This window comes from Abramis brama, assembly GCF_963993115.1.
Source record: "Abramis brama genome assembly, chromosome: 2".
Classification (NCBI taxonomy): Eukaryota; Metazoa; Chordata; class Actinopteri; order Cypriniformes; family Leuciscidae; genus Abramis; species Abramis brama.
The window spans coordinates 12411695-12429507 of NC_139964.1; the positions used below are offsets into that span (position 1 = coordinate 12411695).

At 43.6% G+C, this 17813-nt stretch overlaps 1 protein-coding gene across 2 annotated transcripts in view; it reads right to left on the reverse strand.

Annotated features, from left to right (window-relative positions):
• Positions 1-919: 919 nt before the first annotated feature.
• LOC311077665 (polymeric immunoglobulin receptor-like) overlaps positions 920-17813 on the reverse strand; it is a 60848-nt gene continuing 43954 nt past the window's right edge. The window contains exons 2-10 of one of the 2 annotated variants that reach the window (XM_084106247.1): positions 5618-5800; positions 5156-5470; positions 4512-4826; positions 4089-4415; positions 2002-2106; positions 1792-1859; positions 1560-1640; positions 1337-1400; positions 920-1215 (exon numbers count right to left, since the gene is read on the reverse strand). In XM_084106247.1, coding sequence (XP_083962373.1) covers positions 1211-1215; positions 1337-1400; positions 1560-1640; positions 1792-1859; positions 2002-2106; positions 4089-4415; positions 4512-4826; positions 5156-5470; positions 5618-5657 — 1320 coding nt within the window. In that variant the 5' untranslated portion in view covers positions 5658-5800 and the 3' untranslated portion in view covers positions 920-1210. Of the gene's footprint in view, positions 1216-1336; positions 1401-1559; positions 1641-1791; positions 1860-2001; positions 2107-4088; positions 4416-4511; positions 4827-5155; positions 5471-5617; positions 5807-17813 lie in introns of both variants that reach the window. The other variant, XM_084106246.1, reaches the window with a different exon arrangement.

Below are 17813 nucleotides of genomic sequence, written 5' to 3' on the forward strand. Positions count from 1 at the left end.
ACACCCTGAAGTGGAAGGTCTTCACTTCTTGGTGTAGTGGATGACATTGGGATCCAGTTAACTGCCCAGTTGGTTCAGTACTTGAGTTTCTGCAAGATGGCTTTTCAGCAGGGCTATCTCCCTTAAGCGGTCTCATATGAAGCAAACCCAGTGGCGTTACTGTGGCTGCGGATGCCAAATGCCCCAGGAGCCTCTGAAAAAGTTTCAGTGGGACCACTGTTCAGCTCTTGACAGTATTCGAGCAGTTCAGCACTGACCAGACACGTTCCTCTGTGAGGCGTGCCGTCTGGTGGACCGAGTCCAGCTCCATACTGAGAAAAGAGATCCTCTGCACGGGGGCGAGTTTGCACTTTTCCCAGTTGACCCAAAGACCCAACTGGCTGAGATGCCGGAGCACCCTTTGCTCGCACATGGGAATGGGGACTCCACCTTCACGGATGAAGGCAAGTCTCGATCTCAGCGCTGAGATAGTCATGTTCCAACAGTTGGAAAATTAACTATCCACAAAAGCTGCTTCAGCGTGTTGAATGCCCAAACACGTGATGCCATGATTGTAACCGTCAGCTGGGGACAGGGAACTGAAAGTGGTTCTAGGGTTACAGTCGTAACCTGAGATGTTTTCATCTTCATAGAAGGAATACGAACTAACTTTAAGTTGAAACATAAGTTGCTATATTAAAGATTTTTTTAAAATATTGCTGTTCCAAACAACAGCAAGATTGCGAGTGTAATTTTCTGCAGTAATCCTTAAATTAATAATCTTATCTATTTTTTTCCTCTAGCAATCTCTAAGTGCAATGGTCTTTAATATCAGTTATGCTGTTATTCTGATTTATTGAATGTCAGAAAAGTGTGGAATTTTACAACTAGAGACTTATTTTTTCCTGCCTATTATTGGAAACATCAACAATATGGATTATCATGGTTAAAAACAATAATCTAAATGAAATACGATTCATACATGATAAAAAAGCATAAAGTAAAATCACTTTATTTATAAAAATAAACAAAAAAATACACACTTTTACATACATTTATTAAGCTTTACTTCTATTTTCGCCCAGGCATCCATCTATAAAATTATCCTTAAAATACTTCAGTTATATGTCATGACACTTCTGTCAATCATTCAAGGCTCCACCCACAAATGCATAAAGGATGTAATATTGTCCAAAATGCCCAATGTCCAAAACACTACAACCTCTTCTTGTTAGTCTGAATAAGAAAGAAAGTGAAAACATTAATAATTAAATATTTAAATAAAAGCATCAACAACATGTGTCAAGAGGAAAGGCTAATAGATTGGGTTTTGTCTCTATCTAGTGGGTATTCTTACTTGCTGTAAGATTTTCATACAGAGACGAGTCCAGTTCGGGTTTACAATCATCAAGTTGAGGAGCCTTTATGAATGAAGACAAAGTAAAAACAGGAGTGTGTTATTTAAATTTCCATATTCTTAGTCAATATAGATATGTTCACACTGACATTGAGTGTTTAATTCCTTTTGGCTAAAGGTGAAGAGAGTTTAGTCTACTGTAGGAAACACTTACAACACTTACCGTTGCATTCTCATACTCAGCATCACTCAATTCAATAGAATAATAGTTGTGTTTTTCATGATCAGGTCTGGAATGATTCATCTTTGCCATTAAATAAAAAAAAAAAACAGAATAGAGAGAAAATAAATAATGTCATTATTATTTACAGATAAATTATTTACAGCTCTGAAGATTGTAAGGATGGAAGGCATTAGACATTTAATTAAGCATTTTATACAGTAACTGGACTCACAACTTCATGTTTTCCTGGTCCAGTCTGAGACGACAAATCACCACCTGCCAAATTCCACCACCTGTGTCCTTTAATTAATGACATTATATCACATTTCAACAATTATGTGTTTAGTAAATGACATATTCAAATTGGAAAAACAAATCTTTGTTTTAATCTCAGTATAAATGGAGAGTTTCTATATCTAAAGTAGTTAGGAAAGAGTTTTACCTTGAGACTGATACTTCTTACAGAGAAACAGTAGTAAGAGTCCAGCGATGATCAGAACCAGAAGAACCAGAACCAGAGGGACGATCAGAGAAGAGACTGAAAAAACTAGAGATAATAATAAGAGAATCGGATCACTTTGAGCTAAATATCAGATTGTATGTTTATATTTCAGCACAAGGGCAACTGTTGACATGTTAGGTGACACTGATGTGAAGTTAGATGTAGAAGTTTTGAAAACAGAAGCTGATGATGATGATGGTGACGATTTTTTTTTAGAACATCTGTATCCAAAACAATAGGAAAATGGAGGGATACATTTTTTTTTTGAAAGATTTACATTTTTTCAAAACAATTTTGCACAAGACACAGATCTTGACATTGTGTCTTTTAATGGTTACTGATGTCATTTCTCTACCCATAATTCATGTTTTCTGATGCACAGACACCCAGAAAACAAAACCACAAGCTGTTAATTTAAGTTTGAGGAACTTATTAATAAGCACATATGTTTTCTCACTGTGAATAAAACAAAACAGCACAAATGAAGGACAAAAAAAAAACAAAAAAAAACCTGTAAGCACCCTTAACTTCAGTTTTAACTGTAGTGCAAGTGTGGTAAAGTGGACTAACAGAAATACTGAAATCTGCACTTGTAATGTATCCAAATTACAACACTAGTACTAAAGTAAAAAAAGGTTGTGGTAATTCTGTCCAAATTGCCACACTAATGATGCAACACCAAATGACCACACACTGAAAAAAATTAAAGTTGAATTTACTAAAAATGTTTATGGTAAGTGGTTCCACACAATTGATTTTAGCTACATTTAAACAAATGCATTAAGAACTAAAATGTAATAAGTTCAACTTAATGCATTTGTTTAATTGTAGCTAATATCAATTGTGTGGAACCACTTACCATAAACATTTTTAGTAAATTCAACTTTCATTTTTTTTCAGTGCACAAACTTTCACACTTTGTTCAGATGCCCAGTTCCTGAGTTTACACACTGCTGTAGCTCTTCAAGAATATGACATGTAGATACTTCAGTATCTTCATCAATGGTTGATCTACTACAGGGGTCTTCAATTCTTTTCCCAGAGATCTGTCTTCCTGCAAAGTTCAGCTTCATCCCTGATCAAACACAGCTGAACCAGCTAATGAAGATCTGCAGAAGCACAATCATTACAGATACAGATACTTCGTCATACTCATATTCTAGGCAGAATGTGAGTCTGATACTGCTCCATAGGGCTTTCATTATGAGGCGTGTCTTAACCGAACCAGGAAAAAAAACCCCTCAGCACTCAATTGGATAGACCTACAACCAATCAGAGCAACGCAGTGAGCGACGTATGTTGAGCGACGCATAGTTGTCAACAGAGCTCAACTGCACACACGCAGGAAGAAGTAGTAAAGTAATGAGTAAAGTAATAAAGCACTCCATGAGTGTGACCAAAGGAGAAACCACAATGACCACAGGGTTTTCATTGCGTCCCATCTTCTTAGCGACCATCGGAGTCAGCTGATAAATTAAACTTTTGCCGAATCCCGTAGGAAGGACGACAAACACATCTTTCCGATCGACAAATGCCTTGATTGCGGTTCTCTGTTCATCTTTTAAAATGAATGCGCTGTCGATTTCTTTTATAACAGACGCAATAGCGGAATCTAAACATCTCAATTCTCCTACTGCAGTCGTCTTTGTTGAAAACCAATTCAACCCAAGCGCTCTTTGGTGACGTGGGTGATTACGTAACCGCAGATCATCTGTCCATCATCGATTAAAGCCCACCCTGGCAATTTGATTTGATCGGCCTTCTGGGAGCCGAGCATAATTACTCCTGGGATCGAGTCCAGACCGAACTTCCCGACCAAATGTTGTGGGTTCGGGCTGGCACCCAGGCTACAAAAACATCTGAACATCAACTGATGTTTCAAATGAACCAATTACATTATACATATAAAGAGTGACATGACTAATAAAACTATCACAAACACGTGACCAGTGCATTTGCAGAACAGCACCATAGATCTAAACACTTTTAACTGCAGAGACACAAATCACTGAGAAAATCATCCGTACCTGTAACATTGATCAGGACTCGTGTGATGAAGATCTTGTGTCCTTGATCAGACTGAACTCCACACCAGTATTCTGAATCTTCTTCAGTCACATGACTGATGCTTCCCGTCAGGAGCTGCTGTTCTCTGTCATCATACAGCCGGATATTTCCCTCATCCCTCCATCTTCTGCTCTCATTCACAGACGTCTCTTTAGCACAGAGATCAGCTCCAGATCTCCAGCACAGAAACTTCACATCACGAATGTGGGATTGTGGGTATTTGCAGCTGATGTTCACAGATCCTCCTGCAGAAGCTGATAGACTGATGCTCTTCACACAACAATCCTCTGTTTAAGATCCAGATAAAGTGCAGCAATGTTACAATCACCAGATATATTCATGGATTCTGTCAAATAATGCATAAATGACTGAAAGCAGCTCACCCTTCTTAATGTCCAGATTAAACTCAGAGAAGAAACTGTAATCTTCAGAAACTTTGACTATAATCTTATATTCTCCAGAGTCGTTCTCATTCAGATCTCTGATAAACAGAAGTAAGAGTCCTGCAGATCTGTCATCATGAACGGAGAATCGTCTGTCATGTTTCCATTCTGCTGTTCTGTTAGTGTTTATTACAGTAAAACACTGATCTGCAGTTTTACAGACGTCTATCACAGGATTCTCTTCTTGAATCTCATATTTTAAGTTTATAATGACGTTTCCTCCTGAATATCCACTTACAGTCATGTTTTGTTGACCTGTTAAACACAAACCCAGTATTATTGTTTAAAAAATCAAGTCAGTAATGATATTTCATCTTAATTTAATGACAAACACATCTGTTATGCGTTTCACATGTGAACGTTTTCACATGTTTGTTCTCAATATAAACACATATCTGCTCACTTTGCTGCAACATTTATTAATGCAAGTCATGATTGTGAGTGTAAATCTTACATCAAGAGACAAAAAGGTTGTTGATGGCGTCTGTAATGAGTTACACATGTGAATGTCAGTAATTACAGTCAGTGTTGAGTATCGTGATGTTGAGGAGATCATCATGAGTTTGAGGGTCTCAGTTACTCACCTGTTAAAACCTCCAGATTCACTTCAGTGTAGGGATCTCTTCCAACCCTTTCAGTTCCACAGTAGTACTTGTCAGAATCCTCTTCTCTCAGATCTCTGATGGTCACAGTGAAGACTGATGAACTTGTGTCGTCATACAGAGAGAATCTTCCAGACTGAACCCATTTATCTTTAATAGTCTTGATTTGGTCTGTGCACTCTGACCATTCACCTTTACAAAAATACTTTGCATTGTCTGTATATTTTTCCTCATATTTGCATGTGATGTTGACTCCGCCTCCTGAATATCCTGTCACACTCATGGAGCTCACGACACCTACAACAAACCAGCATTAAAACACTTTAATATACACAGAAATGAACTTTCTTCAACATTCAATAGAACAACTTGAACTGAAGTAAAAGACTCTCCTATTCAATTCTGTGCTGTTTTTCATGACTTAATCAGAGTTCAGATTCTTACCAGGAATCATCAGCAGAGTGAAAGTCCAGATGATCTTCATTCTTCTCTCTTATTAAATGATCTTCTCTGTTGTTAGTAGATTCAGTTCTTCTGAAGCTCTCGATGTGTGTTCAGAAGAGTTTTGAGTGTTTCTTTCCTGGTTACATGTTTAACATGAAGAGCTGAATGTGCCAGAGACACCCACTTCCCCTGAGAGAGAGAGAGAGAGAGAGAGAGAGAGAGAGAGAGAGAGAGAGAGAGAGAGAGAGAGAGAGAGAGAGAGAGAGAGAGAGCGAGACTCTTAGGTCTTATTTAATGATTAAAAATAAACATAATAGACCTATATTTTTTTATAAGTAAAAACCATTAAAACATTCATATATTTATATTTTCCACACAACAGATAAATAATAATAATAATAATAATAATAACACTCCTGAACACTCATAAATTAAATACAAAACCTCCCTGAACATCAGCTTCACATATAAAACCATCAACTCCCCACACATGATTAATGAGGCTAAAATGCACGTTATTCCATCGTTAATCTCTTCTTTATAAAACCTCTCATCATCAAAACAGTGCCCACACTTTTCCTCCCTTCTACCTTCTTAACCTCAGCGTGGTTTGATGCATGATTATCTGGTTTATTAATAAAATGTTTTGCTTCTGTAACTTTATTTAGGTTTCAGTTGTTGTTGTTGTTATTTGTTTTGTTTATTTGGAGACCATTTTGTTCATTTTGTTTCTCGTTATAGGAACCGAGGCTTCGGGGCGAGCCGCTCATAGGCCCCTCGTGTGTGGTGGTGGGATTCTGTCATGGAGTGCTGTGTGTTCATGCTTGACCTTATTGGTGTATATATATATATATATATATATATATATATATATATATATATGATATAGGCGTCTTGTGCTCATTAAACTAGTTTCCCTGCCATTGGTAAGCCTCGGCCTCCTTTTCATGTTTTTATTTTTTATGTTTGTATGTGTAACCTGCTCCTTCAGTCTTTTAATGTTTTAAGATTACTGCTTGTTGATTGCAATAAAACTTTTTGTATCTTTTGGTATCCACGTCCCAGGCCCTCCTTTCGATAACCACGTTCCTGTGTGTCCTTTGTAGGTGGTTAAATTCATTAATATTTATATTTCCCTGTTTAACAGGGTGGCGTAGTCAGCTATATCGTTTGGAGGTTGCTTGCTTACAGCATCAGTATATTGTAGCGTTTCGCTACTAAAAAGTAAACAGACGGATTCTTCCTCCTTCTAAGGCTTTATTCAAGAACTGCAGGGTTACTGTTATGGCCGTAACCCACGCCGTACAACATGAAGGGAGAGCTATAACGTGCTGTCTCTACTGTTAAACACCCCTGAATTCGATAATGATGCGATATGGATATCACGTTTTAATTTGAATTCAATATGCTAAAGGTCTATGAACTTTAACATCTTCAGTTGGTCAAATTAACTTAAAGCATGCGTAAAATGAAATACATCCTAGCTACTTTCTAAATGTTTGTTACAGAACTTATGGTGAACAATTCACCCATATGTTTTAAACGTGTAATGTTTAATCAGATTTTGTAACTGGATTGAGTGAAAATAATAAACTTCTCTCTGGTGGCATATGCATAACTTCTCCATGACGCTACTTCTGATTTAATGTGGCTTTAATTTACATAGTTATTTATGGCTTTCCTGATGACAGCCCCCGTGCATCCTACACAACAGTGGGTAGAGGGGACGGACCCCAATCGCTGTCCTGATAAATATTTCAGGACATCGCATGCTCTAGCTCTGCTGTGCTACTGCATCATTTCATTGATCAAAGACTGGTTCAACATTCCTGTTTGCCTGAACCTGACGCAAACTACACTTTTAACCCAAAAACTTCTGAGCATTAACAAACAAACCCTGGACGACTGTCCCGCAAGGACTCACTCAGGAGATTCCAGGAACATTCCAGGAACTAACAGCATCTTTCATCATCGAATAAGGGACTCTTCGAAAATCTAAAAACTTCTGAAATGGTGACGCAAAAACGGATGGAGAGCGACTCCCCGTTGAGTTCTGGCAATGCTGGGCACAAGTATCATCCGGCGTGTGAGTGCGCCACGGGCAAAGAGTGTTGTTTAAGAGATACACTAGACTGTATGTTTAAAGATCATTTTAGAGGCCAGATGGTTGGCTTGATGCACAGGATTATCGATGCTGCGTGTGGTATGAAAAATGATTGTGCGCAGGATACCAAACGTGTGACAAATCTCAAAAATGAAATGGATGTCGTAAGAGGCCTGACAAAGTCATGGCCTGATGTAAGCCCATGTTTTTTAACGGCAAAGAGCCGAACGGCGTAATCCTCAGAAAAGTTCTGGATGTGTTGCGTGCATGTAGTGACAAATTCGAAATCACCTAGATACTCGCTATTTGTACTTTTGTAACAGATCTCTGTGTGTCACTGGTGTAAAAAAATGCAAAAACTGACATTGGTGAATTAGTTGAAAGTCTGGTCAACTACATCCTAGAGCAAGACATGATAGCCTGCAGAGATGTTCTATTCTGGTTAGACCATCTGTAAATGTCGTTATTGTTTTACTTTATGTACGTAATGCCGAAAAAAAAAATAATAATAATAAAAACATTTCTGTTGTGGTAATGTCTGAGCTCATAAAAATAGTATTATAATAGTATACATAATAATAATATTTAGAATAATTAAAAATACTACATGATTTAAAAGATTAAATATTTCAATATTTCTGACACTAATGCAACTGTGCTTGTTAGATATAATAGTTAGATGATTTATCTAACCATTGAAATTTACGAAATGTTAAAACATTTCGGCATTATGCAGAATAAAAAGAAGATCATAAAAAGAAGAACAATTATTAAAGGTTGTATCAGTGATTTCAGGCCCAAATATTTTTTTATCACATTCATCTAATCTTTCCTAACGATCCGCTAGCTGCCCGCCTCATAAGCAGGCCCTCAAAAAAAATGCGTCTCTGTAGGCAGCCTAGGCTCTGAGATCTGCACACAAAAACAATTTTTTTTTTCAACCACTCAAAACCAAAACAAAGTGTTCCAACCAATCACCGACAGGGGGTGGGTGTTGTGAGGTTTTGAGCCAGCTTCTTCTTCGGCTCCGACTTCGCGTGCAGCCATACACGAGCACTCAACACTCCATTATTTTATTCTGCTTCTTTTTTACCTCAACACTCCAAGTTAATAGCGACCCCTAGAGGCAGGGCATATTAACCCAGCATAACATTTTAAGCCAACACAACATTTTCCCCTCTTTTAAGAATATTACCCAAAGGAAGGTATATTAAACATAGCTTACACCTATCCTGAACAAGACAATAACCCAAGAACAACTGTTTTAAACATACCTAATTCGCCAAGGTTATCACATGGAAAGTACATTAAGGTCTCTTATTACATAACACACAAAAAAAAAATGCATGTTTCTTCATATCCCTCAACAAATACGGACTCCAGCATATCTCAACACATACAATCACAGAAGCAGCAGAACTGTCAAGACACTCTATTCAACATCAACATGTAACATCTGGAAATTAACAACTTTACAGTAGAGATGTACTATCGTGATGAGTTTGCGTGTGTACAGTTCATGTGACAAAGTCTTTGTGCCAGACTGGCGGGCGTCTGATTCTGGACTGCCTTTGAGCTACCGGTGTGACAACCGGCGTTGGAACCTCGGTAGGATCATTATCCGAATGGTTTTGACCCGGACATAGTGACAGGTGTATTCCATTCCACACTTTCCCATCATCAAGGATATATGTGTCCTGACCTTTTTGTCCCAGCACTGTACAAGGTGAACTGAATTTCGGCCTGCCCTTTTTCACATGTGTAGGTATCCTCACCCGCACTCTGTCACCTGGTCGAAACGCAGATGGTTTCGCTGCACGTTTGATATCAGTGTCTTGACTTGAGACTGGCGAGCATGAACGCGAGCTCGCACTGTAGTATCAGTACAACCAGAGGGCCGGGTGGGTAAAATGTGTAAGGTTGTTCTCAGTTTGCATCCAAGCAAGAGTTCACAGGGAGCAACACCAGTGGTGGCATGAGGTGTAGCGCGATAATGCAGCAAGAAGTCCCTCACAGAAGTTTTCCAGGGCTTTGCTTCCAAATTTGCAGTTTGAACGCAATCCTTCAGAACACGGTTCATGCGCTCCACAGCCCCATTTGCTTGCGGAAAGTACAGGGAGGTACGAACGTGTTTGATATTCCTGATCGCAAGGAAATCAGCAAAAGTAAGAGATGTAAATTGCACACCATTGTCAGTCACAATTTCCACTGGGTTGCCAAACCGGCTGAATGTTGTGGCAAGAAAGTCTGTGACAGTATCAATAGTGACATTACTAGTGAACGCTATTTCTGGCCACTTACTGTAGTAGTCAACTAAAGTGAGTGCATACCTGCAATCCCAGGTCCCTAACTCGAATGGTCCGACTATGTCCAGTCCAACCTTTTTCCACGGCGCAGAAGGAAGTGGCACGGGCTGAAGTGGAGGCGTATGCATCTTTGCACTTTTGGCGTGGGTTTGGCAAAGTTGGCACGAATAAATTGCGGACTGGGATGAGTGGTCCATGCCAGGCCACCAATACAAGTCACGAAGACGCTGTTTGGTCCTGACGATACCCTGGTGACCCTGATGAGCTAAATTAATTAGGGCACCCCGCAAAGATACTGGCACCACCAAGCGGTATGAACCTCTGAAGACCAGGCTGTCTTGTGCTGCAAGTTCATCCCTGACATGAAAGTATGATGTCAGCTCAGGTGGAAGGTTTTTCTTGTTTTTAGGCCAGCCTATAAGTATTTGCTGTTGCAATGCTGTCAGTTCAGGACAAGCAGTGCATTCTTTGGAGAACTCCTCCAATGAAAGAGCACGGAGTTCAGCAGAGAGAAATGCCACCATATCGGGTTCCATGGTAGAATCAGCATCCTCACAGGCGGGAAGGGGCAGGCGTGAGAGGCAGTCCTCTGTGACATTTTCGGCTCCTGGCTTGTATGACACTTCATAATTAAAGCAGAGCAGACGTGCGGACCATCTCGCGATGCGCATTCCAGCACGCCCCATACCTTTAGTCGCCAGCAGTGTAGTTAGGGCCTGATGGCCGTCCGAAGCATGAATCGTCGGCCCCACAAAAATGTTCGCTACCGTTCCACAGCCCACATGCAGGCTAGAGCCTCTTTCTCCACAATGGAATATTTTCGCTCTGCTGCTGAGAGTGAGCGAGAGGCGAAGGCGACGGTGCGCTCAGAACCGTCAGCATGAATCTGAGTTAACACAGCCTCAATTCCATAATCCAAAGCATCACAGGTTACCAGTGTATGCAGTGCTGGATCAAAGATTGCAAAAGCTGGGCTGTTCACAATGAGCTCCTTCACTTTCTCAAAGCTTTTCTGTGCATCCTTAGTCCAACTGAAAACACCAATGTTCTTTAACCCCCTGGGGTCGGCGGTATCGCCGGCGATACCAGCTCGCTTTTTTTCTTATCAGTTCAAAAGAAATTAATTTTGCTCTGTTGACTTTGATATTACAAACAAGTTTCATACATCAATCGATTCTGTTAAATGTGTATTATTTTTGTGTATACTCACAATAAAAACAAAGTGCTGTGCTTTTTGCCAAATAAAGAAAAATAAATGTGATGCGAGTTCTGCCTTCACTCTGTCAGTTAAGTCCATTCTGAAACGCGTCCGAAAATGAACTGTAACTCAGCGAATACTCAGTCAAACAGGCATACAGACACACAGGCATGAAGCTTGAATTCTCTTCTTTTAAATGAATAATTTATATAAAAAACAAATATTCTCAGCTTGTGAAATCTGTATTAAAAGAGAGCAATTCCAATCGAGCTCATTAGAGCTCATTCAAATGTAATGTGACCACGGCCCGGAGAGCGCGCGCTATTCAAACGCAAATTCTGAGAACCATTTCAGTCTGTGAAACGCCCACATCAGCTGTAAACACAGCGCGCCGCGAGTGAGGCATAATATAGCCTACCTAATAATCCTGGAGAAAAATTTCCTCAGAACAGTGCTGATATGAGGATAAATAGATCCCGCTGAGGAGTGAGGTAGGCTAAGTTATCTTTTCTCAAGTGTTAATGTGGAATAAATAAAAATATGAATCATGTGTCTGTGTGTGAAAGAATAAACCGCTTTAATCAACTAAAATGCTTTGCTATACTGAGATGAGTAAAAATCGACTGAAATATGTTAAAATATAATGTCTTTGTATAAGCAACGTATTAAACTGCAAATTAACATTTATATGCCCTAATATTTCATAAAAACAACGTTACAGTCAGGCAAATATGAAAGACAACATTTTGTTGACTAGATTTGGGTACAGTTTTTACTGTAGAATATAGCCTACTACCACATCAAATAAGCTTTTGTTTAGCAATTTCTGCTCATATGTTCTATATATATATATATATATATATATATATATATATATATATATATATATATATATATATATATACACTACCGGTCAAAAGTTTTAGATCGGTAAGATTTTTAATGTTTTTAAAAGAAGTCTCTTCTGCTCACCAAGGCTGCATTTATTTGCTTAAAAATACAAACAAAAACAGTCATATTGTGAAATATTATTACAATTTAAATCAGCTGTTTTCTATGTGAATATATAGTAAAGTGTAATTTATTCCTGTGATCAAAGCTGAATTTTCAGCATCATTACTCCAGTCTTCAGTGTCACATGATCCTTCAGAAATCACTCTAATATGATGATTTGAGGATCAAGAAACATTTATGATTTTTATCAGTGTTGAAAACTGTTTTTTATTGTTTTTTACAATTTTATTTCATGATGCTATGATGAATAGAAAGTTCAAAAGAACAGCATTTATCTGAAATAGAAAGCTTTTGTAACATTAAACACTACCATTCAAAAGTTTGGAGTCAGTAAGAATTTTAATTTTATTTTTTGGGGAAATAAATAAAATAAATCAATACTTTTATTCATCAAGGATGAGTTAAACTGATCAAAAGTTACAGTAAAGACATTTATAATGTTAGAAAATATTCTATTTTAAATAAATGCTGTTCCCTTTTGTCAGCAGGGAACTCCGACGCCTCGTCGGGGGAGTTCCCCTGACGAATTGGGATCACGCTAGGGAGACCAATTGCCTTCGAGTGAATTAAAACGAGCCAATGAACATTGGCATGCAAGGTTTGCATTCCGCGGCCCGCCTACCAGTGCGGGTATAAGGCGGAATCAAGCGCATACACAAACGCTTTCTGCTTCGGAGCCGACCGGTTGTGTCCTCTCTGAGTGAATGAGTTTTAAGATTGTATTTATCTTACGCTCTACGAGTCTGCTGTTTCGGGAAGGGACCTCTCTGTGTTGGTGAGACGGCGTACTGTGTCGCCGCGTTGGGTCCCTGTGTGCTTCAGCACAATAAAGAGAGTAATTTCTTCCTGAAAGAGCAACACGAGTGAAGATCGCGTCCTTTTCAGGATGACGTTTCACTCGTGTGTTTCTGGATGCGATCGTTCCTGTCCTTATTTGACGGCCACGTTCATTGTTTTACATGCCTAATCAGTGTGTGAGACTGCGTTCGTGGGTGGTTCATGTTCTCTCATGAGTGCATGACCACGTCGGCACGTTGTTCGTCTCCCCTTTTTAAAGGCTCGAGCCGCTCAGCGTGCCGTGTGCCGTCGAGCGCCGGTTGACAGCGTGGGTTGTCACGGCAACCCAGCGCGCGTCATTCGGCGCTCAAGATGCGTGGTCAAGATCAAGACTCGCGTGCCTCTATGAGGTGAGTCCCTTTGATTGTTTCCCGATCTAGTTTCTCTTCTGGTGCACCAGGAGGGGGCTACTTTGGCAAATAACATTGGTGATCTGAGGGTTGCAGTGCGGAATGTCTCGCCAGGTGAAAGACCCTCACGAGCTTCCCACTCCTCTAGCGCATCACAAACATGCTGAGACTGTGTTCGTGGGTGGTTTGTGCTCTCTACATGAGAGCATGACCACGTCGGCACGTTGTTCGTCTTGCCTGAGGGCTTGAACGCTCAGCGTGCCGTGTGCCAGCGATGGCCACGTTCACTGTCTTGCATGCCTGGTTGACGGCCATGATCGCTGTTTCACATGCCTAATCAGTGTGTTGAGACGGCGTTCATGGGTGGTTCATGTTCTCTCTTGAGTGCATGACCACGTCGGCACGTTGTTCGCCTCCCCTTTCTCGTAAAGGCTTGAGCCGTTCAGCGTGCCGTGTGCCGTCGAGGCTTTGAGTGGGATTTTGGTCCTTATCATGAGGGACCAAGCATTTCATTCGGGGCCCCAGGGGAGGACAGATGTCGATTGCTACATCGGAGAGAGGGCTGTTATACTCTGAGAATGATGCTGAGTTCCTACTGTAATGGTGTGTTCTCATGCTGAAGGTTCAGACTTGACAGCCACACTTCCTGGGTCTAAAGTGCCTAGATGTGTGTGAAAAATTTTGGCAGTATGGAAGTATTTTGGTGCCAATATGGCAAGCCAAACGTGCCTAAATCTGCAGAAGTTTTTCCTCTCTCACTACCCCTGCACATTCAGTGCACGTGGGTAGTTCTGACTCGGAGTAGAGCTGCGCTTTATGACTGACCGTGATTAGTCACAGCGCTGGCCTTCGGTCAGACGATGTCCACACTGTGGTCCAGAAGCGCCTTAAAACCAGCCCGCTCGGAGTTCGTTTCCCCCCAGCAAAAGGAGGGGAAATGACCCTGAGAGGAGCGACCCAGAGAGTGTGACGAAAACTGCTCTTTGGGAGTGTGTGTCATCACCACTCCTTCCCCCGGAGGAGGGCCGGGTGGAGAATCCTTTGTTAAATTTTTCTAGTTTCTGTTCCGCCGCCGACCAGCTGGTCGGTGGTACCCAAAACCTAAAAAAGAGCAGTTTTTTCCTCCTCTGGGTCATTCGCGGATGAGGCTGCTGAACAAGCGGTCTCGTCCGTTAGAGAGTGGGACGACAGTGTGCGCCACCCTCGGGTCTCGCCACTCTCAGTCCCCTCTCCCCAGCTCTCAGATAGCAGTGGCGCCACCTCGGTCACGCCACTCCTCTCTGCCGCTGGGCGGGAAGGCTCGGAGACCAGCAGCCGCCCGTGGGCCTCGCTCCTCGTCTCCTCCCCTTCCCTCGCCAGGCGACAGCCCGCAGCAGAACACTCTCGGGTCTTCTCTGCCGTCTGTCCCCCGGTGGAGGCAGGTAGGTGTTCTCCAATTACACACCCAGACCCCGCCCTCGGCCGCTACGATGCCACCAGAGCCGTGTCCCTGCCCTCTACCTCGCTGCCCCTCCGCGGGTACGCCGGTCGTGCGGGTGGGCTCGTTGCGGCGGTTTCTCGGAGCCTGGTTAGAGCTCCCGAGTCCGTCGCACTGGCTCATCCGCACCATCCGGCTCGGCTATGCAATTCAGTTTGCACGCCGGCCTCCCAAGTTCAGGGGCATCCACTTCACCTGTGTGCGTCTAGTGGATGCTCCAATCTTGCGGAAAGAGATCGACGTCCTGCTGGCGAAGGACGCGATCGAGCCGGTCCCTCCAGCCGATATGAGGTCAGGGTTTTACAGCCCTTACTTCATTGTACCCAAGAAAGGCGGTGGGTTACGACCAATCCTGGATCTGCGAGTATTGAATCGGGTCCTGCACAAGCTCCCGTTCAGGATGCTCACACAGAAACGCATTTTCGAGTGCATCCGTTCCCAGGATTGGTTTGCAGCGATCGACCTGAAGGACGCGTACTTTCATGTCTCGATTCTTCCTCGACACAGACCATTTCTTCGGTTTGCTTTCGAGGGTCGAGCATATCAGTACAAGGTCCTACCCTTCGGGCTGGCCCTGTCGCCCCGTGTCTTCACGAAAGTCGCGGAGGTGGCCATTGTTCCCATGAGAGAACAAGGCGTTCGCATTCTCAACTATCTCGACGACTGGCTCATTCTGGCTCACTCGCGAGATGTGTTGTGCGATCACAGGGACATGGTGCTCCGTCACCTCAGTCAGTTGGGGCTTCAGGTCAACTGGGAGAAGAGCAAACTCTGCTCCGTGCAGAGGATCTCTTATTTCGGTATGGAACTGGACTCAGTCGCTCAGACTGCGCGCCTCACAGAGGAGCGCGTCCAGTCAGTGCTCACCTGTCTCAAGTCCTTTCGAGGCAGGACAGCGGTCCCACTGAAACAGTTTCAGAGGCTCCTGGGGCATATAGCTGCCGCAGCCGCAGTAACGCTGCTCGGCTTGTTGCATATGAGACCGCTCCAGCACTGGCTTCACGACCGAGTCCCGAGGTGGGCGTGGCAGAGCGGCACGTTCCGGGTCAAAGTCACCCCGCACTGTCGCCAAACCTTCTCCCCTTGGTCGGATCCTGCGTTTCTACGGGCCGGAGTGCCCCTAGTCCAGGTTTCCAGGCATGCTGTGGTGTTCACAGATGCTTCTGCCAAGGGTTGGGGGGCCACGTACAAAGGGCATGCAGTCTCGGGTCTGTGGACGGGGCCCCAGCTGCATTGGCACATCAATTGCCTAGAGTTGCAAGCAGTACGCTTGGCCTTGTGTCGCCTCAAGGGGTTTCTCAGACACAAGCATGTACTGGTCCGTACGGACAGCACTGCGACCGTTGCATACATCAACCGACAAGGTGGTCTGCGCTCCCGTCGTATGTCGCGACTCGCCTCCCACCTCCTCCAATGGAGTCAGAAGCGTCTGAGGTCGCTTCGTGCCGTTCATGTCCCAGGGGAATTCAATTGTGTGGCCGACGAGCTTTCACGTCAGCCTCCCCTTCCGGGAGAATGGCGACTCCATCCCCAGGTGGTCCAGCTGATTTGGCGAATCTTCGGAGCCGCACAGGTAGACCTGTTTGCCTCTCCGGACACGACCCATTGCCAGTGGTATTACTCCCTGACCAAAGGAACTCTCGGCACGGATGCCCTGGCACACAGCTGGCCCCGGGACTTACGCAAATATGCGTTCCCCCCAGTGAGCCTTCTTGCACAGACACTGTGCAAGGTCAGGGAGGACGAGGAGCAGGTCCTTTTGGTAGCCCCGTATTGGCCAACCCGGACTTGGTTCCCAGAACTCATGCTCCTCGCGACAGCCCCTCCTTGGCCGATTCCTCTGAGGAACGACCTTCTTTCTCAGAGACGGGGCACTCTATGGCACCCGCGTCCAGACCTCTGGAAACTCCATGTCTGGTCCCTGGACGGGACGCGGAGGTTCTAGATGGCCTGCCACAGGCAGTGGTAGATACCATCTCTTCAGCTAGAGCCCCCTCTACGAAGCGCCTCTATGCTCTGAAGTGGAACCTGTTCGTCGGCTGGTGTTCTTCCCACGGGGAGAACCCACGAACTTGCCCGATCAGAGTCGTGCTCTCCTTCCTACAACAAGGGTTGGAGCGAAGACTGTCTCCCTCCACCCTTAAAGTGTATGTTGCCGCAATAGCCGCACATCACAATGTAGTTGAAGGTAAGTCCATGGGGAAGCACGACCTGGTCATCAGATTCCTCAAGGGTGCTAGGAGGCAAAATCCACCTCGCAACTTGCACCCTGTACCCTCTTGGGACTTAACTCTGGTGCTTAAGGCACTTCAAAGTCCTCCTTTTGAGCCTTTGCTGTCAGTCGAGCTTAATATCCTGTCCATTAAGACAGCGCTCCTGTTAGCATTGGCTTCCTTCAAGAGGGTAGGGGATCTGCAGGCATTTTCGGTCGACGAATCGTGCCTAGAGTTCGGGCCTGGCCTTTCTCAGGTCATATTGAGACCCAGGCTCGGATATGTGCCCAAGGTTCCTACCACTCCCTTCGCGGACCAGGTAGTGAACCTGCAAGCGCTGCCCCAGGAGGAGGCAGACCCAGCCCTAGCTTTTCTCTGTCCCGTCCGGGCCCTCCGGGTTTATATAGACAGAACACAAAGCTTTAGGACCTCAGATCAGCTCTTGTTTGTTACGGAGGCCAGCAGAAGGGGAAGGCTGTCTCCAAGCAGAGGTTAGCCCACTGGCTAGTGGATGCTATCACCAGGGCTTATGAGTCCCAGGGTGAGCCCTGCCCACCTAGGTTGCGGGCTCACTCCACTAGGAGTGTTGCCGCTCCCTGGGCTCTGGCACAAGGCGCCTCGCTAACAGACATTTGTAGAGCTGCGGGCTGGGCGACACCGAACACGTTCGCTAGGTTTTATAGCCTACGTGTGGAAC